The following is a 21160-nucleotide window of genomic DNA, read 5'->3' as shown; positions in this document are numbered from 1 at the left end:
TCCATGGTCAACCATCCTCAGCACATTCCAACATTAATGTTGATTTGTTTTCAGGGAACTATTTTCACCAAAATAAAAGCGTTGAGTCTCCTTCAGCTAAGGCAGGGGTGTCAAACTCATTTTCACCAAGGGCCACATCAGCATAGTGGTTGTTCTCAAAGGGCCAGATATAACTTATAAATGTAACTAAATGTAATGAAAAATAAACGTAACTACTCCTGAATGTTAAATAACTCATTTATTTATTTATTATAACTTTTTAAAGTGACAATTACAGTTGCATAGAAAACATATGTTTGCTTGTTACTCCAGCATAAATCATTTTAAATTTGATTCTGTCAGGTTAGGTTATATGGACAGTGTCTAAGTGATAATGTATAGTTTCCCAATCTGATATTTAAGTCCAATTCCCCCTAGATATGAATAAATACACATGTGTAAGAAATATTACATGGGTGTAATGTTTCTTTTCAGCTTTTCAGCTATAATTCGATTCACATCACAATTTGTGGTTGTTGAAGAAATTCATAGTGGACATTGGTTCATTTTGAACGATTGAGATTGATCCGATTCACAGACCTAAAATCGATCAAGGACATATTTAGATAAACATTCCACCACTCAGAGATAAATACCTGGGTACTGAAGAGTGCATTTTTCCAGATTTCTCTGATTTCTTGCAAGATAATCATATGTAAATTAAATGTGTGCAAACAATGAAGTAAATAAGAATAAATAGTAAATTCCTTCACATGTTAGTTTTTATAAAGTTTTATTCACTGTTGTTTTTTTCCCCTCATCAAAATAATACAAACTAACATTATTACAACATTCTACCACACTGTTTGGTCACGAGTCTTCCACACATTGGACTGGAATGACGGATTGACCCGTTTTTGCTGCCATCATGTCTGTGTTGTCCACTGTGTCATTTTTCCGTTATAGTAAAATAATCCTACCGTACCTCAATACAAATGGTATTTTCCAATCTTGATTTGATTTGATTTATTTCATTTTGAAACAATTTCATATGGGTTAGTTTGATTAACAACTTGCTTTAGACAGATTGAAATGGTTGGATCTTATAGTAAAATAAACCTACCATGTTGTCTCAATCCAATCAGTATTTTGCAATATCGATTCAATTATCAACTTATCTAATTTTGAAACGATTTTTTAATGCTATGGGTCAATTCGATTTCATTCTGCCATAGGCAGATGGATCTGGTTGGATCGTATGAGTAGAAATGGATTCATTAATTAATCATTACACCCCTAACACAAAAGTATGTAATAGAATATTATATTTACTGTATTATGCAAAATAAAAATTGGATATAATTATAATTATTATGATAGTAATATATTTTAGTTTAAAGTTTTTTTTATTGACGTATGTAAGGTCACCGAAAATGTCACTCAAAATAGAATAAACTGGACTAAAGACCAGTCAGCAGACATCAGAATCCAAATGCATTATTTTATAAAGCTCTTTGTAACACAATTAAGTAACAACATCAATGACAAAAAATAGAATAACAATGAAAGGGGAGGGGGGTATTTTACAGCTTGTTACTTTCCCTTAAAAAGTAGAGAAAGTCACTAAAATTATCATAATGTTAACTATGAATTGAATATGTTTTTCTTTTCATCAAAAACTCAATTAAAAATTCTTATCTGTAAATAAGGAATTTGTTTTAAGAGCCAATCAAAAACGTCCATACCTGACAAAAATGTTGTAATGATAAATCACAATCATAAAAAAGAGATTTTCAGTTTCAATGACGTTTTCACACAAATGGCGAACATTAAATCTAATTCTTAAAATAAATCTTTGCATGGATCCATTTTATTTGGTATTTTAAGGATTTTCTTTTTTTAGTTCACTTGAAATTCTCTAGCCTCGCCTGCTATCTACGTCATATCCGGTGAGTGCGGCCTTTTTTCCTTTTTTTTCCCCGTATCCGCCATTTCAGTTTTTGAAGTTAGTTGTCAACGGCGGCTGGTCTGTTGCTGGAATTTCGTCTTTGCGGGTTCAAATTAGTCCCGTGTTTTCCCGCCCGACCTCAGAAACAGCTCTCTATTCTCCTCCTGGCTCTGGCGCTTTCTCGTCTGCTTTGGGGAATCGATGCCCGCGCTGCCAGCCGCAGATGTCGCCCGTTTACTGAACACTGAACGTGCTCTAGTCTAGGCGCTAAAGTTTTTGTATGAGTTGAAGGCTTCAACGGAGCAGGGAAGGCCTGGAGAAGCCTCGGCTTTGGAGCGGTTATCATGGCCGGGAATTTTGACGCGGAGGACCGCGGCAGCTGGTACTGGGGTCGGCTGAGCAGACAGGAGGCGGTGTCGCTGCTGCAGGGGCAGAGGCACGGCGTGTTCCTGGTCCGGGACTCCATCACCAGCCCCGGCGACTACGTGCTCTCGGTATCCGAGAACTCCAAAGTCTCCCATTATATAATCAACAGCATCAGTAACAACAGGCAGTCGGGCCCAGGTGAGCATGGTGGGGTGCGTGGAGGAGCGGGGGAAGTGATGGAGCAGATGTGACCATTCTAGCATGACCTGCAGCACTGAAGATGCGCTGCTGGTGGGGTTGGAGGGGGGCACGGAGGCCAGACAACATGTATTTGATGTATTGTGTTTTAGTTTCTCAAATCAAGACAAACTTTGACGGAAAAAATGATGAATTTATGGAGATTTCTCATAAAGTTAGCTTTTTGCTAGCAATGCTGGTGGACATGATCTGGACCTTCATGTCAGAATAATTGAGCAAAGACAAATCCAGCATAAGTGGAATGAAGACAAGTGTCTTATATTTAAACACATTTGATGGTTGTGACTATTTAAAGTTCATTTTAAACCTCTTTTTCTTGTCATCTAACCAGGGTTGTCTCATCCACGGTTTCGAATTGGTGACCAGGAGTTTGATGCTCTTCCTGCTCTGCTTGAGTTCTACAAAATTCACTATTTGGACACCACCACTTTGATAGAACCCATCAACAAGTCCAAACACCCCTCCGGCATGAGCGTGGCCCACGGTGGCGGTGCTCCGCCGCGCCTGGAGGACGAGTTTGTGCGAGCACTCTTTGACTTCCCCGGTAACGACGAGGAGGATCTTCCGTTTCGAAAAGGAGACATTCTCCGAGTTCTGGAGAAGCCAGAGGAGCAGTGGTGGAACGCCCAGAACTCCGAGGGCCGGACGGGGATGATCCCTGTGCCGTATGTGGAGAAGTACCGACCGTCATCTCCCAGTTCGGCGGCGGGGCCGGGAATGGCCGGGGGGGCCCCTGGCGTGCTGCCCTTGCACGGGAACTCTGATGGCTCCGGGGCCCAGCCCGGTGTTCCGCTGCTGGGAGACCCCAGCCAGTACGCTCAGCCCACTCCTCTCCCAAACCTCCAGAACGGACCCGTGTATGCCAGGGCCATACAGAAGAGGGTTCCTAATGCGTATGACAAAACCGCGCTGGCTTTGGAGGTAAATATCTCCTGAATGTCATGTTTCTTATCGTCCTTCTGGAAGAATGAAGGTATTTGGAAAGGATGTTGGTTCCTGCAGCTTATCTGAATGACTTCACATTCTTTAGCTTTTTTTCTCATGTTGCCTCTCTTCTTCCTCTTAACTCTCTAAGGTGGAGGAAGAAGAACCATGAAGGGAACATGCTCATATTCTGATTCTTTTTAATCTATATATTTTGCTGTCCAGTGCCAATACTGACTTTAAATCTGTTCAGAGGCTCCAGAAAATAAAAGTAAAAATTCCCATCATGCCACAGTGGCCAGACGGTTAAACTGTCCGGAAGTGAGAGCGGTGCTCCCTCGGAGCGGGTCGCAGGGGGAAGGAAATGGTTTGTGTTTGGGGACGGGACCGTTTCCTTTGTTCTGAGTGAAGCCAAGAGTCCAGTCTGAGAGGCTGGAATGAGGAGAGGAGGCAGCGAAACACTCTGTGTGGGGGCGACACAAACATTTAATGAGGCGACACCCTCTCTGCCCGCTCTGCTACCACTTCCACTTGCGGTTAGACCTCTGCGGCGCTGGCTAAGCCACAGCGGCCTCCGCTCTGCTGGTCCTGACTGACTTCTGCACACCGAGCAGTTAATGATTTTCTCCGGCTTCTTTGTCCTGGAAAGGTTTGGAGGGATCTTTCTTCGTGGTTGATAAAAGCTTTCATCATCTGGTTTGTTTCATGAGGAGCAAATATTTGTTTTAAGTCAAACCCTTTGATATAGAGGAGGCGTGGTCAGGCTGGTTCAGAGGTGGCGTTCAGTCCTGACCTTGATGATGAAAACAGCAGAAGGCGTCAAGAAACTAACACCAGTCATTTTTCATTTGATTATTTTATAAGATGATATTGTTTATTTTCCAGCCTGCTAATATTATTTCAGAGTTGTTGTTTTACGTCTTGTTACTGTTATTCTCCTGGATTGTTTCCTTTGGCGCTTGAGCGAAGTAAATCGAGCGATAAATCCATGGAATTGCATGTTTTCTGTGAAACCGTCCTTACTTCCTGTTTGAAGACGTACTACTGTCTCCATGAATGTTGCAGCTCCTTTAAAGCTAAAAGCATATTGGGGTTTGTTCAGGATTTTCATGCTGAACGTCTATTAAATTAAAGGTAAAGTGAAAAAAGATGGAAATGAACCAGACGTGCCCAAAAGACCGTTTGTTCTCCAAAAACCTGCGTGTGTGTGTGTGTGTGACCTGCTCTGCTTGTTCATGAGAACATGAGTGTTTTTACCACCGAGGCTGAAGCTCCAGAAACTGAAAGGATGAAGACTTTCAGGAGCGCCTGAGTCTTTCACTGCAGTTAAAAACTTTATTAACTCAGTTTTTGTCGACAAAACAACAGTTCATTGATAAAAATAAAAAAAGCAGTGATGTATGTTTTTCTATTTGAAGATAAAGTTTGAGGGGGTCATTAAAATAAGACATGTGAAGCATAAAGTGGCTTTTGTACGTGAAGTTCAGAGAAGTTTTTGCTCTTTTTTTTATTACAGTTTTAGGTTTCTATTTGTCCTTAATTAAGAAAATATTATTGAGAAAAAGATTTGAGATACTTTATACCTGAACTTTAGTAGACTCATGAAGGAGTTTTAATGAGGTTTCTCTGTGAATTCTGATGGGCAAAGTTCAGTAAATCCTCTGAAATGGAGGTTAAAATGAAGCAACTCAAAGGCGTCACTTTAATTACTCAGGTGTAGTAATCATCTTAGATAACACATATAGCCTATGAATGAAGTCTGCCTACTGCTTTTATGACTTTTACATTTTTGCTTTGGGGGCTTTTGCTCAAATATTTGACCAAAACTTGGTGAGGAATTATCTTCATCTGAATAAATTTAAAACAATTTTGATTAAAACTTCAACGTACAAAAGTCTTAGTAATGAAGGAATATTAGAATCTGCCATCGCTCAGCTTGTTTAGATGTAAAACTCTTCTAAAATGAGCATCTAGCGGCTTGACTGACACCCTGGACGTCCCAGAAGCAACAGTTTTAAAGACGTTTGTGAATGAAAGGCCACTGGTCAATGGACGTTAAGAAAGCATTGTGATGTAGTGCTGTTCTGCTCTAAACTGATACAGACGTGTCGGAGGCGCCGACAGACGTTGGCTGCGTTCTTGAAGTTGTTCCAACAGTATTTCTGCACATCTGTTCCAGCTGAGCGGCTGCGGCTGCGCTCCTCATGCCAAACAAGGTGGATTGCGTCACAGCTCGACTTTCCTTTAGCTGTTTATAGCTACTATTATGTTGTAGGTTCTTTCTTTGAAACTGCGTGTTGATTACTGATGGATTTACTATTGTCATTCTTTTTTGAAAACCTGATATTTTAAGCATTTTTCTGCATTTTTCCTGAACCTCATTCATAGTTTTTCTCTAAAGGACAGATAAAAACCAGCGAGCCAGCAGATCTATAGTCTGTAATACCAAGAAGTGTAGTTCTGTTTGAAGAGCTGAATCTGAGGAGCAGCATGTTTGTCTGTTTGTTACCTGAGCTAAAAGCTTCAACGCCACAAACATCCATCCCTCTTCTCATTAGTGCATGTAGTAACTCTCTACATTTGCTTTTGGGACTTTAGTTATGAAAGTATTTCACAAATGGTGTAGATTTAATTCATTAGTCATTACCAACAGAAACTAAAGGCCTTTATGTTTTTCAGTCATTTCTGTCTGAATGATTTATTTGGGTAAATATTTGTTTCTCTGTTGTTGTTTTTTCCCCCCATAATTCGCTTGCTCATATTTTTTAATAATAAATTGGGACTAAAGCAGGATAAAAAAATACTAAATAAAAGTTAAAAAATGGAAAATTTCAAAAGCTTAAAATGAAATGTAAGTTTTTAGAGAGAGTTTGTTTTGTGACATTTAAAACCATTCAGAATGAACTCTTTCTTTTGTCTCGATGCGTAAATACACGAGTTGTGGTTGTGAATTCATGTGAACACTGAGGATTCTCTGCTGACTGCACTTCTCTGTCCTCTTCTGAGCCTCTAAACATCAGAAACGGGTGAGTTTGTCTTCAAACTCTCTCTTTGCTGAGTTTGTCACTGTTGAATTTCTCTATTTGGTTTTCTTTGCACACATTATTTCCCCGACTTGATTGATCTTCTACGTTCCCTCGGTTCTGTGTTCCTCAGTCAAAGGTTCCCTCACCGTTCCTCTGCATAGAACTGAACTTTGGAGTCATTTGCCAGACTGTTTGGGTTCATTGAAGTGGCCACTCCTCTCTGTGCTGTGATGAGCAGAGTTCAGCCACAGAGCTCGCCGTCATCATCTGCCGTTAGCTTGTTACTTAAAAAAGAAAAACCATTCTGCCCCTGGAACTGATTACGGTAAATGAGCTGTAGTATTTCTCGTGTAAGGAATCCACTCTGATAAAAATTATGTTTTTGTTTTTTGACATGTTTTTGTTGCATTTTTCTGATGAAGGACACACAGAAAATTAAGCTCAAAATTGCATTTGCTGAGTATTTCTCCTTTCAAATCATTGTGAATGATGAAAACCTTTAGTTTGAAAAGCTTATTTGTAGCGTGGAAAATCTGGTGGGCATAAGCTCTCTGCTCCTCCATTCTGATGCAGATGACTAGATCCATGGAAGTTTTTGTTTTCCTCGTCTGAGCTGGAATCTGGATCAAAACTGTTCAGTCTGATTTCTCCAATATTACTGACCATTTTTGTTGCATCACTAATGTTGGGTTGGGGGCGTGAGGGGGGACTATAAGCTAGCTGAAGAGTGCGTAAACAAAGAGCTCTCAGCTATAGGTGACAGAAACAGGTACAGGCTTACTCCGCCCCTACAGTCCCGCCCACAACTCTTTTTTTTTTTTTTGTGTGTGTGTGCCTAAAAACGAATCATCTTCATGAAAAAATCCCTGGGAAGACTTTAAAAATAAATCCCTGATGATTGGAGTGGGACTTTAAATGATGTTTCAGCTGCATGTTGTCACCATGTCTGTTCTCTTCTCCTCCGTCAGGTAGGCGACATGGTGAAGGTGACCAAAATCAACGTCAATGGTCAGTGGGAGGGGGAATGCAAAGGAAAGCGGGGCCACTTCCCTTTCACACACGTCAAACTGCTGGACCACCATAACCCCGAGGACGAGCTCAGCTGAGAGTGGACCTCCAGACCACCACTTGGACACTAGTATTACTCTCCCCTCCTGTTCCACAATCCTCTTCCCCGTACCTGCATCTCCCCTGGTGTCTCCTTGAGCTTTCACTTGCACCCAGTACAGTTTCAGAGGATCCCTGAGAACAAAGAAGGAACTTGTTGCCACCTTGTGATCATTTCTACCTGCCTTCCTGCTAAAACCATTTCAGTCCTTGAATGTGGAAACGCCCCGTGGACGCACCTTCACCTTCACACCTGATTTCACATGTTTGGCCGCTTCTTCTTGCTGTGTTTCTGACAATTCATTATTGCTTCACATTGTCTGTTTTTTTTTTTTGTCCTTTACGTCTTTTTGACAACTGTTGCCATGGAAACAGCCCTCTTCAGTCATTCTTGATGCATTCGTGTCAAATGGGAATACGTTAACATGCTGGTTTATTCTGTTTTTTTCCTTGATGCTGCATTTATGGTTAGTTATAAACCATCTGAAGTGAAAACGGTTTCCAGGTCAGGAGGCTGGTGGGAAGAGTGGAGCTTCAGTGCCTGCTAGCAGACGTGAAGTTCCAGAAAACACGTTTGACCTTCTGGAAATGAAACATTTGGATGTAAATCTGTGGTTTAGAAGCTGCAGGCTTTGACAGGAGCTGTAGCTTAACCTGTTTTTACCAACCATGAACAGGATCTAAGAACGTCCAGACATCTGTTGTTGGTACTAAAACCTCCGTAAACTGCTGGATCATTATGAACAGAATGAGTTTCTTTGAACAAAATGGGGTCAAACGAGCTTCCATCTGCAGAGATGCTGTATCAGTATGTTGGATGATGTTGGCCGGTTTTTATTGACTGCAGTTTCTCGATGAGCGTTAAGGTTCCTTCAAGGATCACCTGGAGAACATGAAACGACTGGAGCCCGGCAGCTCAGAACAGGCTGACAAAGTTTGTAGCTTTCAGTGACCCAGAAAACTGCGACTCCTTCAGATCAGACCACTCTGTCGCTACCTCCTCCATCCTTCACCTCCAACCAAGTAGTTTTTTGTTTGATAAACAGGGCCTAATGTAATGAAACGATTATTTCAGTCTGAATATTGTTTGGTTTATTTCTCAGCTCCATGTCAGGATGGACCGCTCTCACCTGTAGCTCCAGCAGGAGAACCTTCTCTTTTTCCATTTGGTGTAGCCGTTTTAGCTGAACAGAGTGAATGTAGGACGCCCACCGTCTTAGTTTTTGTCAGTGTTCTCAAATTCGTGCTTTTCGTTTAGCTCACTGTCTTAGAGAAGCAGATGTGAAAAGATGGACGGTGATCTTTTTGTTTCCATCTTTGTCGACTCCTCCCTCTCACTTATTAGTTCTTAGTCTGTTTTTCTTTAGTGCTTCCTCTATTGTTTTATTTAATTACCTTTACAGGACAAACACTTTCTTTTTTCCTTCCTCTTTTTATTTCTTGACAATTCCCTGAGCTGAATGTTGTCTTGTTTGAATATTTCCACCTGCTGACATCCGACAATCATCCTGCCTTTGCATCACAGAGCAGAGGGGCTTTTGTTTTGCGACACGCTTTGCTTTTAAGCAGATGTAGAACCTCCATGTCCGCCAAACGAACGCATCCACGTCTCCAGATCCAGTTCTCTGGTGGCATTACTACAACGATGGCATTCTTTCCTGAAGGCATCTACAAAAGAAATTCAGTCGGAATTTTTTCAAAACATTTTTCTGTTTTCGGATCAGAATCTTGTCTTTTGCGTAAAAACAGCTCTAATTTAAAGGTTTCTCCCAACGTTCTCTGGGTTTCAGCTGGGAAGCGTACTCGGGGGGGGGGGGGACACTTTATTTACAGACTAGCTAGAACACAAACCATAGCGAAGATCAAAGCCAGCTTCGTTGTCTGTTGGACCGCACGTGACAGGCGCTCAGCGACAGAAGTAATCCTAGTAAACCTTCTGCCAATGAAACCACCATGAAGTATTTTTTTTTAGTTGCCCTGCATGTTGTCGATCTTTTCCTTTGGGGACAAAAGGAAGGGACGGCAAAATGACAGAGGAAACTGTATCATTTTAAAATGTGCCATTTTATTATAACACTATATTCTTTCAAGAATTACCTTTTATTTTCTGTAGCATGTAATGTGTTATCATACTATTAAATAAAATTAAACTCATACAAAATAAACTTGTGTTTTGTCGCTTTATTTTGAAAACCTTGCATGAAACTTGTGGTAAAAGCTGCCTTTAATAAGTGGACTCCATCTGTACCTTTATGACATTAAAACCATAAATGGATTACTTTTCTTCCATGCCAGTTTCATTTGGTACATGTTCTAGAGTATTTTGGTAACAAAACCTTGATTCCGTTAAGATATGAAGCTGTTTAAAGTTTTGAGGATTTTATTTTTTTTTTGTTATTTAAAACTACACATTTTGACTACTTTTTAAACATTAACCAACGCTCACGAAGGACTGGGCTAAAGCCTAATCCTTATTGAAGCCCATACAAAAAAAAACAAGGATATTGTTTGACAGTAATCTACTTTTTTTGACAGAATGACAGTGTTTTCTAATTTTAGACTTATTCAAACAAATCCATAGTTTTGGTCCATAAAAGGACATCTCAATTTTAATCAGTTCTTGCTTTGCATGATTCAAACATAAAAATACCTCTGAAAAAATAATGTTTCTCTCTTCTTTTAGAAAAATGACTACTCTCAAGGGCAAACTAATGTTAAAGGTGCATAATAAAACCCCCAATATTCTCACATGGACAATATCCACAAGTTTTAGTGTATTTGAGGTTTTTTATAAAATAGTGTTTTTTAATTTCTTCCTATAATTGCAATTTTTTTAAGTATAAACAGATCGGTATTTGTTATGTATATATTTTCCTAAATTTCTCTGCGACACAAAATTGTGGTAGAGTTGATACATTAAATTACATCTAAAAGCCTTTTTTTTTTACTCTATTTTCTTTTGGTTATGTAAATTATACTTATGGCTTTAGTTTTTCATATATCATGTGGTTTTCAACTAACAGATGGTCTATAATGACCCAAAGGAACTTTATTACAAAAACACGTTCAGTGTCTATCCTGTCTAAAGGTTTTATATTATCATTTGCTTTAACAGTATCCAAAACCATAAGTTTTGTTTTTCATGTCATAAAAACAATAGATTGATCTCAGTTTAGAAATGTCCTCTGCAGACGACACATTTGCATTGGTTTAAGTCAGGAGAAACTATATACAGCTCTTATACAGGGTCTTAATGAAAAATGTCAGCCCAAAAGTCCTGTCCAACTCAGGCTTTTAGTTTTCACTTATCCTCGGATTGACTCAGCGTCACTTTACATCCATTTTCTTTTAATTCCACGGATTTTCATCTATACAAAGATACTATAAATCAGATGAATCAGTAAACAAACAAGTAAAAAAATGCAGTTTTTGTTAATAAAGCTTTTCATCAGATGTCTACAAAGAGAAATAAATTCAGATTGTGCCATTTACTTTGCCACTTAATTATGTCCTTACTCCAAAAGTTTGCATTCAGGGAATTTGTGTATTTTTGTTGAAATTATTTTTCATTCAAAAGCAAAGTTTCAGGATTTGACCCCAATATGTAAATTTATTAGTCATCAATCAATATTAACGTCTAAGAATTCCTTTAAACACGATTTTTTTCCCCTCAATCTGGTTAAATGTATTTGTAAAAATTCGGAGAAATCCTGTGCTGCTTGATTCTTTGAATACGTTGAAGAAGTTTTGCTTGAAGTTTTTAAAGACAAATCTTCAGAAATCGAAGTGGCGCGAAGTACCCGGATGGACGGCGGCGGCCATCTTTCCTGTCTGCCGGCGGGGCGGAACTCCGCTCACTCATCGACCAGTTGATTTCTAGGAACCGCCGATTGACCTGGCACGCCGCCGTGTGTCTCACCAATAGCTTTGTCAGTTCTACTTCCTAGCTTGTCACTGTACCTGCATCTTGATACACAATGGGAGAGCGAGAAGATTTAGTTTATCAGGCAAAACTCGCCGAGCAGGCAGAGCGATATGACGGTAAGCCACATTACCGGGGGCTTCCTTCCTTCCTTTCCTCGCAGCGGATTTTCCCCCCTCTCTAAATTAAGCTAAAGGAGCTAGCTCTGTTGGCCACGGCCAGCTAGCAGGCTAGCCCACTTTACACCGCTTTTGCCAACTTCTTATGTATTGACATAACACGATGTTGTCTGGTGGCAGGAATTGTCATCGTTTCAAACTGATGTGAAGTGCTCGAAAGAACGCCAGTTGGTCTGAAACTGCAGGGACGTGACTCATATTAGCTAACGTTAGCGGTGGTGCTACAACAAAATGGCGGATTAGTGAAGCGTGAGCTGTCAGGAGTTGCCTCCCCTCACCGTGCCGCCTCAGCCTCGCGTTTCTGTGGCTCCAGCGGAGCCAAAGGGCCCACGCGCGATGTCACCTTAAAACAGCAAACTAGCACGTTTCTGCCTGTTTTGGCGACAGGTGGTTGTTCGTAAACGTGGGTCAGTGTTAGGTGAATTTGGATTTGAGCTCACGCGCGTGTGTGTTTAGCAGTGAGTGGGAGCGCAGCTGTCCATTCTTCGGTGGGGTGTTCCCCCGCGCGCAGATAGCACGGATCGATTGGTGAAAAAGCCCCCCCCCCCCCTTTTTTTTTTTAACTTAACGTCGCTGTCATGCCATTACAGGCCCTGCAGAGGCTGTTTTTAGAGTCTGTGCCGTCGCTCTGACGTTGCCCAGTAACGGTCAGTGAATGCACCATGACTCATTCACGGGATTTGGACGGGAGCACTTGCACAGATTTATGGTGGAATGAGCCAGACTTGTTGGAGTTAGTCGTATATCTGTTGCGCTTGAGCCGTAAGTTACAGAACATTGTCCTGCTTTCCGAGCAAGAACTTTAAAGGTCTCCCTCATTCCCAAAGGAACAAATGTCTTATTATTTCTGCAGTTTTTAGTCTGTTTTCATACACTTTTTGAGCTGCCAACCACAAATGACAATATGCTGACTGTGTCTGAACCCAGAAAACTGACCTTTCTCTGTAACAGCAGACTGGTTCTCTCTGAATTTTACCGGAGTTTCCCTTTAAAGTCCCCAATGGTCTTTTAATTATGATTATGCCGTTTTTAAGAAATCAAAAAACTGTTGTTTTCTTGGACATATATTCTGCTGAGCAGCAGGAGTTCAATAGAAATTCGTCTCTGAGCTGTAAGTCTGCCCTCCCTTCCCCTCATCCGTTTATATGCTTTCCCGCTAGCTTACAGCCCCTCACACCCCCATCCTAATATTACCCCTGCAACAGAAATGGCGAGGAATATTGAAGCTATGCAGCTGTACAGTTTTTAACCAGATGCCAGCTGGGAAGAGGAAATTGAAGACATTAATGGATATATTTGTCTGCAAGTGGATGCATCAGATTGGAGTGGAGCAGGGAGAATGTGGCCTGTCATAGCAGCTTCTACGTCACACCTACAAGCTTTTTCAAACAGCATTTTTTCCTATGGTCCTAATTGACAATGATTTGAATAAAAAATGGTCAGAAATGCAATTTTGAGCTCATTTTTCTTAAGTGTCTTCCATCATGAGAAAAAGACCCCAAGAACATTTTAAGAACCCAATTTTCTACCGAGCGAGTCTTTAACTGTTTGGGAAACGTTCCTCAGTGTTGGAGCTGTTGGTGTCGGTTCTCTTCACTGCACTGCTGCTTTTCTCAACAGAGATGGTGGTGTCAATGAAGAAAGTGGCGAGCATGGATGTGGAGCTGACAGTGGAGGAGAGGAATCTACTATCAGTAGCCTACAAGAATGTGATCGGCGCTCGGAGAGCATCGTGGAGGATAATCAGCAGTATTGAGCAGAGGGAGGAGAGCAAGGGCGGGGAAGACAAGCTGAAGATGATCCGGGAATACAGACAAACGGTAACATTCACATTAATGCATCGGGACGACTCGTTTCAGAGCACCTCAGACTTGTTCTGTTGTGAGTGAGTGAGTGAGTGAGTGTTATTGATGGACAATGCTGCATCTTAGCCATGTGGTCCTGTTCTCCAACCACTGTGTTGCTGTCAGGAAGTGAAACCAGAGCTGCTGTTGGTCTGGGAGTGGCTTCTCTGTGTCTGAGATTGGAGATGCAGCTGGACTGCAGTTTGATGGCATGCAGAGATGGATATCCTCCTTTGGAGATGGATATTTCTGCATCACATTGATGGTTTCTGTTCAGCATTTCAGTTTTACCCACAGGAATGTTTAGGTTTTTTATATAAGTGTGTCGGTGCTTGCTGACTGTATTGTATTCAACAGTAAATGTCACACATTTGCTATTAAACAGCAATGAGTGTAAAAGGCATTTAAGCTTTTTTTTCACACATGAAAAGAGATTCTGGATGGTTAATGCTTTTGTTTTTAATGTAGGTGGAGAAGGAGCTGAAAACCATCTGTGGAGACATTTTGGATGCACTGGAAAGGCACCTCCTCCCTTCAGCCGTCATGGGAGAGTCCAAAGTCTTCTACAACAAAATGTAAGAATTTTCTGCCTTTTAAACTTAATCACTACACTCATCACAAAGAAAAACACCTATGCCACTCTACAACCAAAGTTTCCTTCCACTTTTCGTTTTTATGTGGAAGCATTTTTCAGTTTTCTAAGGGTCTTCATGACAAATCGCCCCGTTTTTTAATTTAGTTGATCTTTGGAGACCAGTGGATGGGGTTCAGTCTCTTTGCTGGTTTGATCGTCTCCAGTAGTTTGTGTCATGTGAACAGTTGCATGTGCACTGCTAGACGTGTCGTGTTTGTAGCCACGCACACCAGGGTTTTCACGAGGAACCAGACAGACAAAGAGACACAAATGCAAAAATAAAACTTAGGTTTTCTTAGAGTGAAATTCGGGGTTTGATCCAGTGTTGACTTTGATCAGCTTTTCAAACTCTGAGAACTTGCTGTCATTTGGAATGATGCATTTATTCAGTCATATATCGCTTCTGGTTTTGTAAAAAAAAAATCAGATTTCAAGCGATTGGAAGTGAAATAAACTAATTTTAGGCTACTTTTCCTGATGTTTCATGAGAATAGGAAAAAAAAAACTATATGAAAAAAATGTTATCTGAGTTTGAAAATTAAAAGCAGTAGTTTCCTTAGTAAAATTCTTTTGAGATTTTGTATCACTGTTTGATTTAATTCACATGTTTCTGATTAGTTTTCATTAGAAATCAAAGAGTTGATTTTCTTTTTAGTAAAATTATGATTTAAAAAATAAATAAAATAGAGTTAAAACAGCTTTTTGCCTGAAGAAAAAAAGAATCAACCAAAGAAAATTGATTCTAGATTCAATGAATTAATGTTTATTTTTCTTAAAGTGTAATCAAAAAAATCGATTCTCTAAACGCCGCCCTAACAATTAGTTTAATTTATAAATTCTAGTATTAGCTTCTGGATTGTAAATGTCTTGGAATTTGACTGCTTTGGTGGAAACACTGTAATGTTGTAGTTCCATGCTTTAAAACTGCGTTCAAGGGATAAGCCATAGATGGCTTCTAGTTTTTATGTCGCAATTCAAATATTCTTTAATATCTGATCCAAAACACGATTTCAGGAGAGTCTGTGACCACATGACAGTGGATCTAAGGAGAAAAAAGTTATGACATAACATCTAGATATAATAAATGGGGAAAACCCATTAAGTAGTGATGTTTGGAGCTGGCATCCCTGGTTTATGTCTGTCACAGTTTACGCTGTTCCTGTGAGGTCTGTGTTTGTTCCTGTGTCTGTTTTTAATTCTGTTAGTTGAACAACAGAAGAGGACTGCAGTGCAGAAATGAAGCTGCATTTTTGCCCCAGACCTTCATCCATTAACTTTGTTCCCGTCCGTCTTCTCCAGGAAGGGGGATTACCACAGGTACCTGGCAGAGTTCGCCACCGGCAACAACAGGAAGGAGGCTGCAGAAAACAGCTTGGTGGCATACAAAACTGCCACAGATCTGGCCATGCTGGAGCTGCCGCCCACACACCCCATCCGCCTCGGCCTCGCCCTCAACTTCTCAGTCTTCTACTATGAGATCCTCAACTCACCTGACCGCGCCTGCAGGTAACTGTCACCCCCACTGATCTGCTGCAGCAGAGCAGCTCCAATGGGAAGCCACTGCACCTGTGGTTCATGTGTGTTGTCATGGAAGCAGATAATTGGATGTAAAGATGCTTTCATACCAGAGCTGACACCAATGACGTTAATGTACAGTTTCCAGAAGATGCTCCTGGTGTTGTGAAAGCCAGAATGGAACCAGCATCATTCCTTGAAACTATTTTGCTCTGTCAGGTTGGCAAAGGCTGCGTTTGATGATGCCATCGCAGAGCTGGACACGCTGAGTGAAGACAGCTACAAGGACTCTACACTCATCATGCAGTTGTTACGTGACAACCTGACATTATGGACTTCAGATATGCAGGGAGAAGGTAAGGGCCACATGCAGCACTGCATGCAGACCAACAACACGTTGATGGACGTGATCTCCTGGCAGATTAAAGGAGAGCGAGAACTTTTGTTGTCAGGAAAGTTCAGGCTTGGACGATTACAGACGTAGTCTAGCTCAACACGATTTTACTCCATCTGTGCAGCAGTGTGAGCGCGTAGCGGTGCTGCTTCAATTAGAAAACTTTCAATCGGCCGGAGCTGGTCCCTGAAATCCAAGCGGTGCCACCTACAGGCAGACACTGCATCAAGGCGCAGTGGATCCACTTCAGATCCATTTTCAACACGATTATTGTAAAATGCCTATTATCCCACATAATTGATTGTTATTGCAAAATCCCAAACAGCACTGAACAGAGCCCACATAAGGCTGTAAACGGTACTACACACGCTGCAGAGAAAACTTTTCGCTTCACGAGCACACACACATTTGCTTCAGTTAATGTAATCCTAAACTTTCCTCTGGTGTGTTCATGTCCAACAATATTTTGACCAGTTTACCTGTATTGATACAGCAAACCCCATAGTAAAATGTATTTATTATACAGACTGTGAAAGATGATAGCTGACGTTGCAGCATCTGTTACTGTTTCTAATACATTTAGAGTTAAAAATCCGAAAAGGCTCACTGACCGGTCAGTTTGATTACACTGCTTTTAGAATCATCAGATGTTGGCGTTTCCACTGCAGAAACTCGAGAACTGTCTTGGGTTTAAAAGACGTTTTCCCATCAGGAATCCAAAATGCTGGGCTGTGAAATGTAAACAAATGTCCATCAGTGCTGCTAGATGAGCTTCTGTACAGCCTCAAATCTCTGAGCTGCTGGTTTGGAGTTTGAACGTTTCTCTCCTGAAATGGTGACACCAGTTTGGGTGTTTTTAAGCAATTTAAGTCGCTGATATTGCTGCTAAATTTACGTGATGATGGCAAGTTGTGATTCCACGTCTTTATGGTCTTATGACGACGTCTGAATTAACCTGTCCTTCCTGGAGCAAAAGACAAAAGTCTACAGTTAAAAAAGAATAAAGGTTATGTGGAGGCGTCTGTTTCAGATCAGACACTGAGCTTTGACTGACATGGAAGATGATGCAATTATGCTGAATCTCTTTTAAATGGAAAAAAAAGGATTTCAAATAATCAAACTCTAAATGTGTTCTTGGTAAACCTTAGCATCTGTTTCTTCTTCCGCTGGAATGATCTCATCTCCACGCGTTTTGTTATTTCACCATGAAAAGCTCAAAGGTCCACTGTTGGTCACATGGACACACTGGGTCCAGATGATCAGCTCCAGGTTGAGAGTGGATATGTGGAAAAGCCCAGAACCAAATGTTTCTTTGCCCCGCTTCAATACAGACTCATCTGGGTTTGAGCAGAGGAATGGATGATTGGCGCAGAACAGTTTGAAAAGCTTTTCCACCTTTTATCTGGTGTGTGATGGATGGAAGGAAGCTGCTGAACATCTGACCTCTCTGCATTCTTTAGTTTTCGATGGTAATCTGCTCTCCTCAGAAGTCTCCGTTAAGTGTAATGTGACGGAGGCGATGGAAGTGTGTGTTCATTAAAGTCTTCAGGGCTTTGCTGTACATTCAGCTGCTCGTCTAGTATTTTGTTTTTACTGCTGTTTGGAACAGATCATTTTCAGGTCTTTGGATCAATATTTAAACTGTTGTTGAGGATAAAGACCTCTGTATCCTGCAGACAAACCTCTGCTTTGAGATGACCTTCAGGAGGATCTGCCTCACATTTCTGAGCATCTCATCCATGTTGGAGCTTGAAACAAATTCTGTGGAATACTTTGCAATTTTCTCTCTATTTTAGTTATGCATTGAAGGAGAATTGAGGTGCTAAGGAATCTGCCTTAAAATCAGACTCTTGTTTACCAGCATCTCCCGACTTCCTACTTGTGGGTTTCCCATCTTCCCCTGCTTCCCATGTTTGTGTACGTTTGTCGTCTTTCGCTTATTGGCATCACTGTTTGAAAGGCGATGCTTCGTTGTTGGTTTTGGCTGTTATTTTTTTTGGACGGTCAATGCTTAAGATGAGTTTAGAGAATCCGGCATGGATGGTTACAGAAACATTTGAACTGATGGGTGTGGTGATGGTCTGAAGTCGAGCTGGGTTTGCTGTGAAGCTTCACTTTCTGCTCCCATCTTCCTCCAGGCTGAACACATGTTCTCCTCTGCCAGCTCTTCTGAGACGTTTGAGGCAAACCTCAGATTGCTCTTTAAGCTGATTCATGCTTTTAACTTTTTCTAAACTCAAACCTGTTTTTAATATAAAATGGCCATGATTATGAGGCTGCATTGCAGTTTAAAGTTGATCTAAATGCATTGTCCCATAGAAGTATCTGTGTTTTTGCATCATTTCAGTATGTGTTGGTAATATTTTTATGCTAAAGCTAACTTGGTCATGTTAAGAGACCCCCCCCCCCCCGTTTGAAGTGGGGCGTGGCTTCCGTCAGTGCAGGGCGACGCCCTTCACGTCAAATGTTCTTGTCCGTCAGGTGAGGAGCAGAACAAAGAGGCGCTGCAGGACGTGGAGGATGAGGCCCAGTGAGACTCTGCCACCAACAGCCAACAACTCCAGACCCCCTTCTCCTCAGACTCCTCCACCTTCATTCTTCACCTCCGCAGCTCTGGGGCCTAGCAGGAGCATGGAGCTAACACATTAATTTTCCTTTTTTATTTTTGTATTAGCCCGTGTTTCACTCAGATTAAAGCCACTTCATTGAGACAGGAGAAACGACGTTAGAAGGAGGAGGAGGAGGACCTGGATTGTTGCTGTTTTCTGTCCTGGTACAAGCAGTTCTGACAATGTTATCTTTGTTTTCACTATTGTATTTTTGTCGTTGCTTTTTCCTCAATGTTTGTATCAGTTGCTGGATGTATTGAGATTTTTTTTTCTTAATGTAATTATAGAAATTAACTTTTATTACTGATAATATTGAGTACTAGTTATGGGAGCTCTTTTACCTGTTTTTAGTGACATGTCATGAAGATTATTTGACCTTTTTATGGGCTGTTTGGAAGCATCAGACGCCCTTTTTTGTTAACTTAGTTTTCAGAGGAAGCTGGCAACATTTTTGATATCCATGTGGGGCAAAAAAAAAAAAAAGTGCTTAATCTTCTCCCGATGGCGATGCCGTCATCACGTTTCGTAGCCGTCTCTGGAGCGTATACTTTGTGCTTAAGTACTGTAACGTGCACGCGTGCAGCATCTCTCATCTCCAGCCGGCAGGTCGTTTCTTTTCTTTTTTCACTCACATTAACAGACGTTCACCCCGACAGTGACGGCCATCGCTGGCGTGATCCGGTCCATCGTTTCCTGCTGCCTCCCCCCTCGGTTTCTTGCTGACCTCCTGTTGGTTTGTGACCTTTTTGTTTTTCTTCCTGCGGCTTTCATTGCTCTTTGTTTTGCCTCATTACGTGTAATTTGGAGCTGATTTGTACTACTGGATATCTGACTGGAGCCACAGATGAGGAATCTGTATTGTTCTTATTGAGACACAGCATGGAATTAACATTAAACAGTCTAAATTAAACCCTCATTTGTCTTTTTGTACATAAAATTCACACAAATAAAAAACTAAAGTGGAATTAGGTTTTTAAGAGCATAAAAGCCTCCAACCTTCTCAGTGGAAATACTTCAGTATGTTTTGCTGGGTTGGAGGTGGTTGTGGGATTCTGCAGCTCCGCTGGTCTTTTCATCCTAGAAGCTGCAGATGTTCTCGCACTGATGTTCTCTCCTCATGGCGTTGGAGATGAAAGCATCTTCACGGTGGCTGGAGCCGCAGCAGAAACGTGGACAGCTGATCCTCTGAAGTTGAGTTCACGACAGCAGACGCTCACAGGGTCAGTCAAAGGAACTCGGCGACCTTCTGCCTTCCCCGTTCCAGTTTCAGCCGATGCAGCCCGAGCTACTGTTTCACGCCTTCTGACCGTCTGAACTGCAGAGATATTTTTGGACTTTGTGCTGAAAGTGGTGGAGGCCGTCAGGCTGAGAGCAGGCGGGCAAAGCGACAGTCCTGTCCACATTACAACCCTGGTCTGAAGGCTGGAGGAGAATGTGGCTACTGCTCAATAAATTCACACCAAGAAAAGTCCCAACTAACCAGATCCAATGGAAGCAAGGCCTCTTTCTCAGGTTCGTGTCAGTATTTACATCCCATAAAGAATTGATTTCCTCCCAATCACCCACCTCAAGCTTTGGTCAGAGTTTGAGTCCCTAAAACAACCATCACAGGATGACTCCCTTTCCTCTTCATGTGTGTTCAGAATGTTTTCAGTCTGACTGGCTTTAGCTGCTTTTGTGTTTTTCCATGCAGACGCCAACGATGGCGCTCAGTTTTTGTCACATTTCCCTCCAGGAGAAGACTTTAAGCCCTGATGATTGTACATCCCCTGGATGAATGACAACCTTATCGACCTGATAACATCTAGTCTAAAATACTGTGTTTATGTCCTAGTAATTCAAAAACTACACAGTAAGAGTACACACATCTTTGCTGTTGTGCGTGTTGTTCTTTGGTACGTTTTTAGCAGCGATGATCTGCTATAAACGGTGTTATTAGGAGGGGGGCGGCTGGTTTAACCAATGCTGACCGGACAGCGGCTCTGCTCCGTGGACAGGACAGAAAAGCGCGTGCTGCAGGACAACACTGCTGCCGTAGTGGGCTCTGATCTCCGGGGCCGGAGTGGTCCTCCGCCTGTGACCCAGCATGCAGCGGGGCCGGTAGCAGAAGAATCTGTGCTCATTGCATGCAAACACGCATGCGCAGTGACATTTGTATGAGGGGATGTTCGATTGGCCGTTCTGCACGTCAATCAAGTCCCGTACTTCTCGGTAAGGAAGATGATTCGTTGACGGATAAAAATATATATATATATATATATATATATATATATATATATATATATATATATATATATATATATATATATATACATACACACACACACACACACACAAATCTATAAGTTGTTGTTTGGTCTTATATGTGTGTTTGATATTAACAATTGTTTCTTTATTGTGCAACTAAATGCGAATTTCTGAAAATTGAAAAATGTGCAATAAAGTTTAATGGAAA

At 41.4% G+C, this 21160-nt stretch overlaps 2 protein-coding genes and 1 long non-coding RNA gene across 4 annotated transcripts; 2 read left to right on the top strand and 1 right to left on the bottom strand.

Annotated features, from left to right (window-relative positions):
• The first annotated feature begins 1933 nt into the window (after nucleotides 1-1933).
• crk (CRK proto-oncogene, adaptor protein) lies at nucleotides 1934-9773 on the top strand. 2 transcript variants are annotated; one of them, XM_023961568.1, is made up of 3 exons: nucleotides 1934-2491; nucleotides 2883-3472; nucleotides 3627-7463. In XM_023961568.1, the coding sequence occupies exons 1-3, from the start codon at nucleotides 2272-2274 to the stop codon at nucleotides 3645-3647; spliced, it is 831 nt and encodes a 276-aa protein (XP_023817336.1). In that variant the 5' UTR covers nucleotides 1934-2271; the 3' UTR covers nucleotides 3648-7463. The 2 variants fall into 2 exon arrangements, with proteins under 2 accessions (XP_023817336.1, XP_023817335.1); XM_023961567.1 differs by lacking the exon at nucleotides 3627-7463 and adding an exon at nucleotides 7470-9773 and having other exon boundaries at nucleotides 1940-2491.
• LOC110016232 lies at nucleotides 9021-11574 on the bottom strand. The gene is made up of 2 exons (XR_002291543.1): nucleotides 11409-11574; nucleotides 9021-9276 (listed from the first exon to the last, which is right to left on the bottom strand). It is a non-coding gene; the product is annotated as an uncharacterized LOC110016232 (long non-coding RNA).
• LOC101165659 (14-3-3 protein epsilon) lies at nucleotides 11420-19615 on the top strand. The gene is made up of 6 exons (XM_004075728.3): nucleotides 11420-11649; nucleotides 13330-13529; nucleotides 14022-14128; nucleotides 15487-15693; nucleotides 15922-16058; nucleotides 18578-19615. The coding sequence occupies exons 1-6, from the start codon at nucleotides 11586-11588 to the stop codon at nucleotides 18628-18630; spliced, it is 768 nt and encodes a 255-aa protein (XP_004075776.1). The 5' UTR covers nucleotides 11420-11585; the 3' UTR covers nucleotides 18631-19615.
• Nucleotides 19616-21160: the final 1545 nt, after the last annotated feature.

This window comes from Oryzias latipes, chromosome 13, assembly GCF_002234675.1.
Source record: "Oryzias latipes chromosome 13, ASM223467v1".
Lineage (NCBI taxonomy): Eukaryota > Metazoa > Chordata > Actinopteri > Beloniformes > Adrianichthyidae > Oryzias > Oryzias latipes.
Note: the sequence above shows the minus strand (reverse complement) of the source record. Positions and strands in the feature narration are given on the sequence as shown.

Coding starts and splice junctions, on each gene's coding strand:
- LOC101165659 (XM_004075728.3), top strand. CDS start 11,586: ATGGGAGAGCGAGAAGATTTAGTTTATCAGGCAAAACTCGCCGAGCAG. Junction 11,650..13,329: donor GCAGGCAGAGCGATATGACG/GTAAGCCACATT, acceptor TTTTCTCAACAG/AGATGGTGGTGTCAATGAAG. Junction 14,129..15,486: donor AAAGTCTTCTACAACAAAAT/GTAAGAATTTTC, acceptor CGTCTTCTCCAG/GAAGGGGGATTACCACAGGT.
- crk (XM_023961567.1), top strand. CDS start 2,272: ATGGCCGGGAATTTTGACGCGGAGGACCGCGGCAGCTGGTACTGGGGT. Junction 2,492..2,882: donor CAACAGGCAGTCGGGCCCAG/GTGAGCATGGTG, acceptor TCATCTAACCAG/GGTTGTCTCATCCACGGTTT. Junction 3,473..7,469: donor AAACCGCGCTGGCTTTGGAG/GTAAATATCTCC, acceptor CTCCTCCGTCAG/GTAGGCGACATGGTGAAGGT.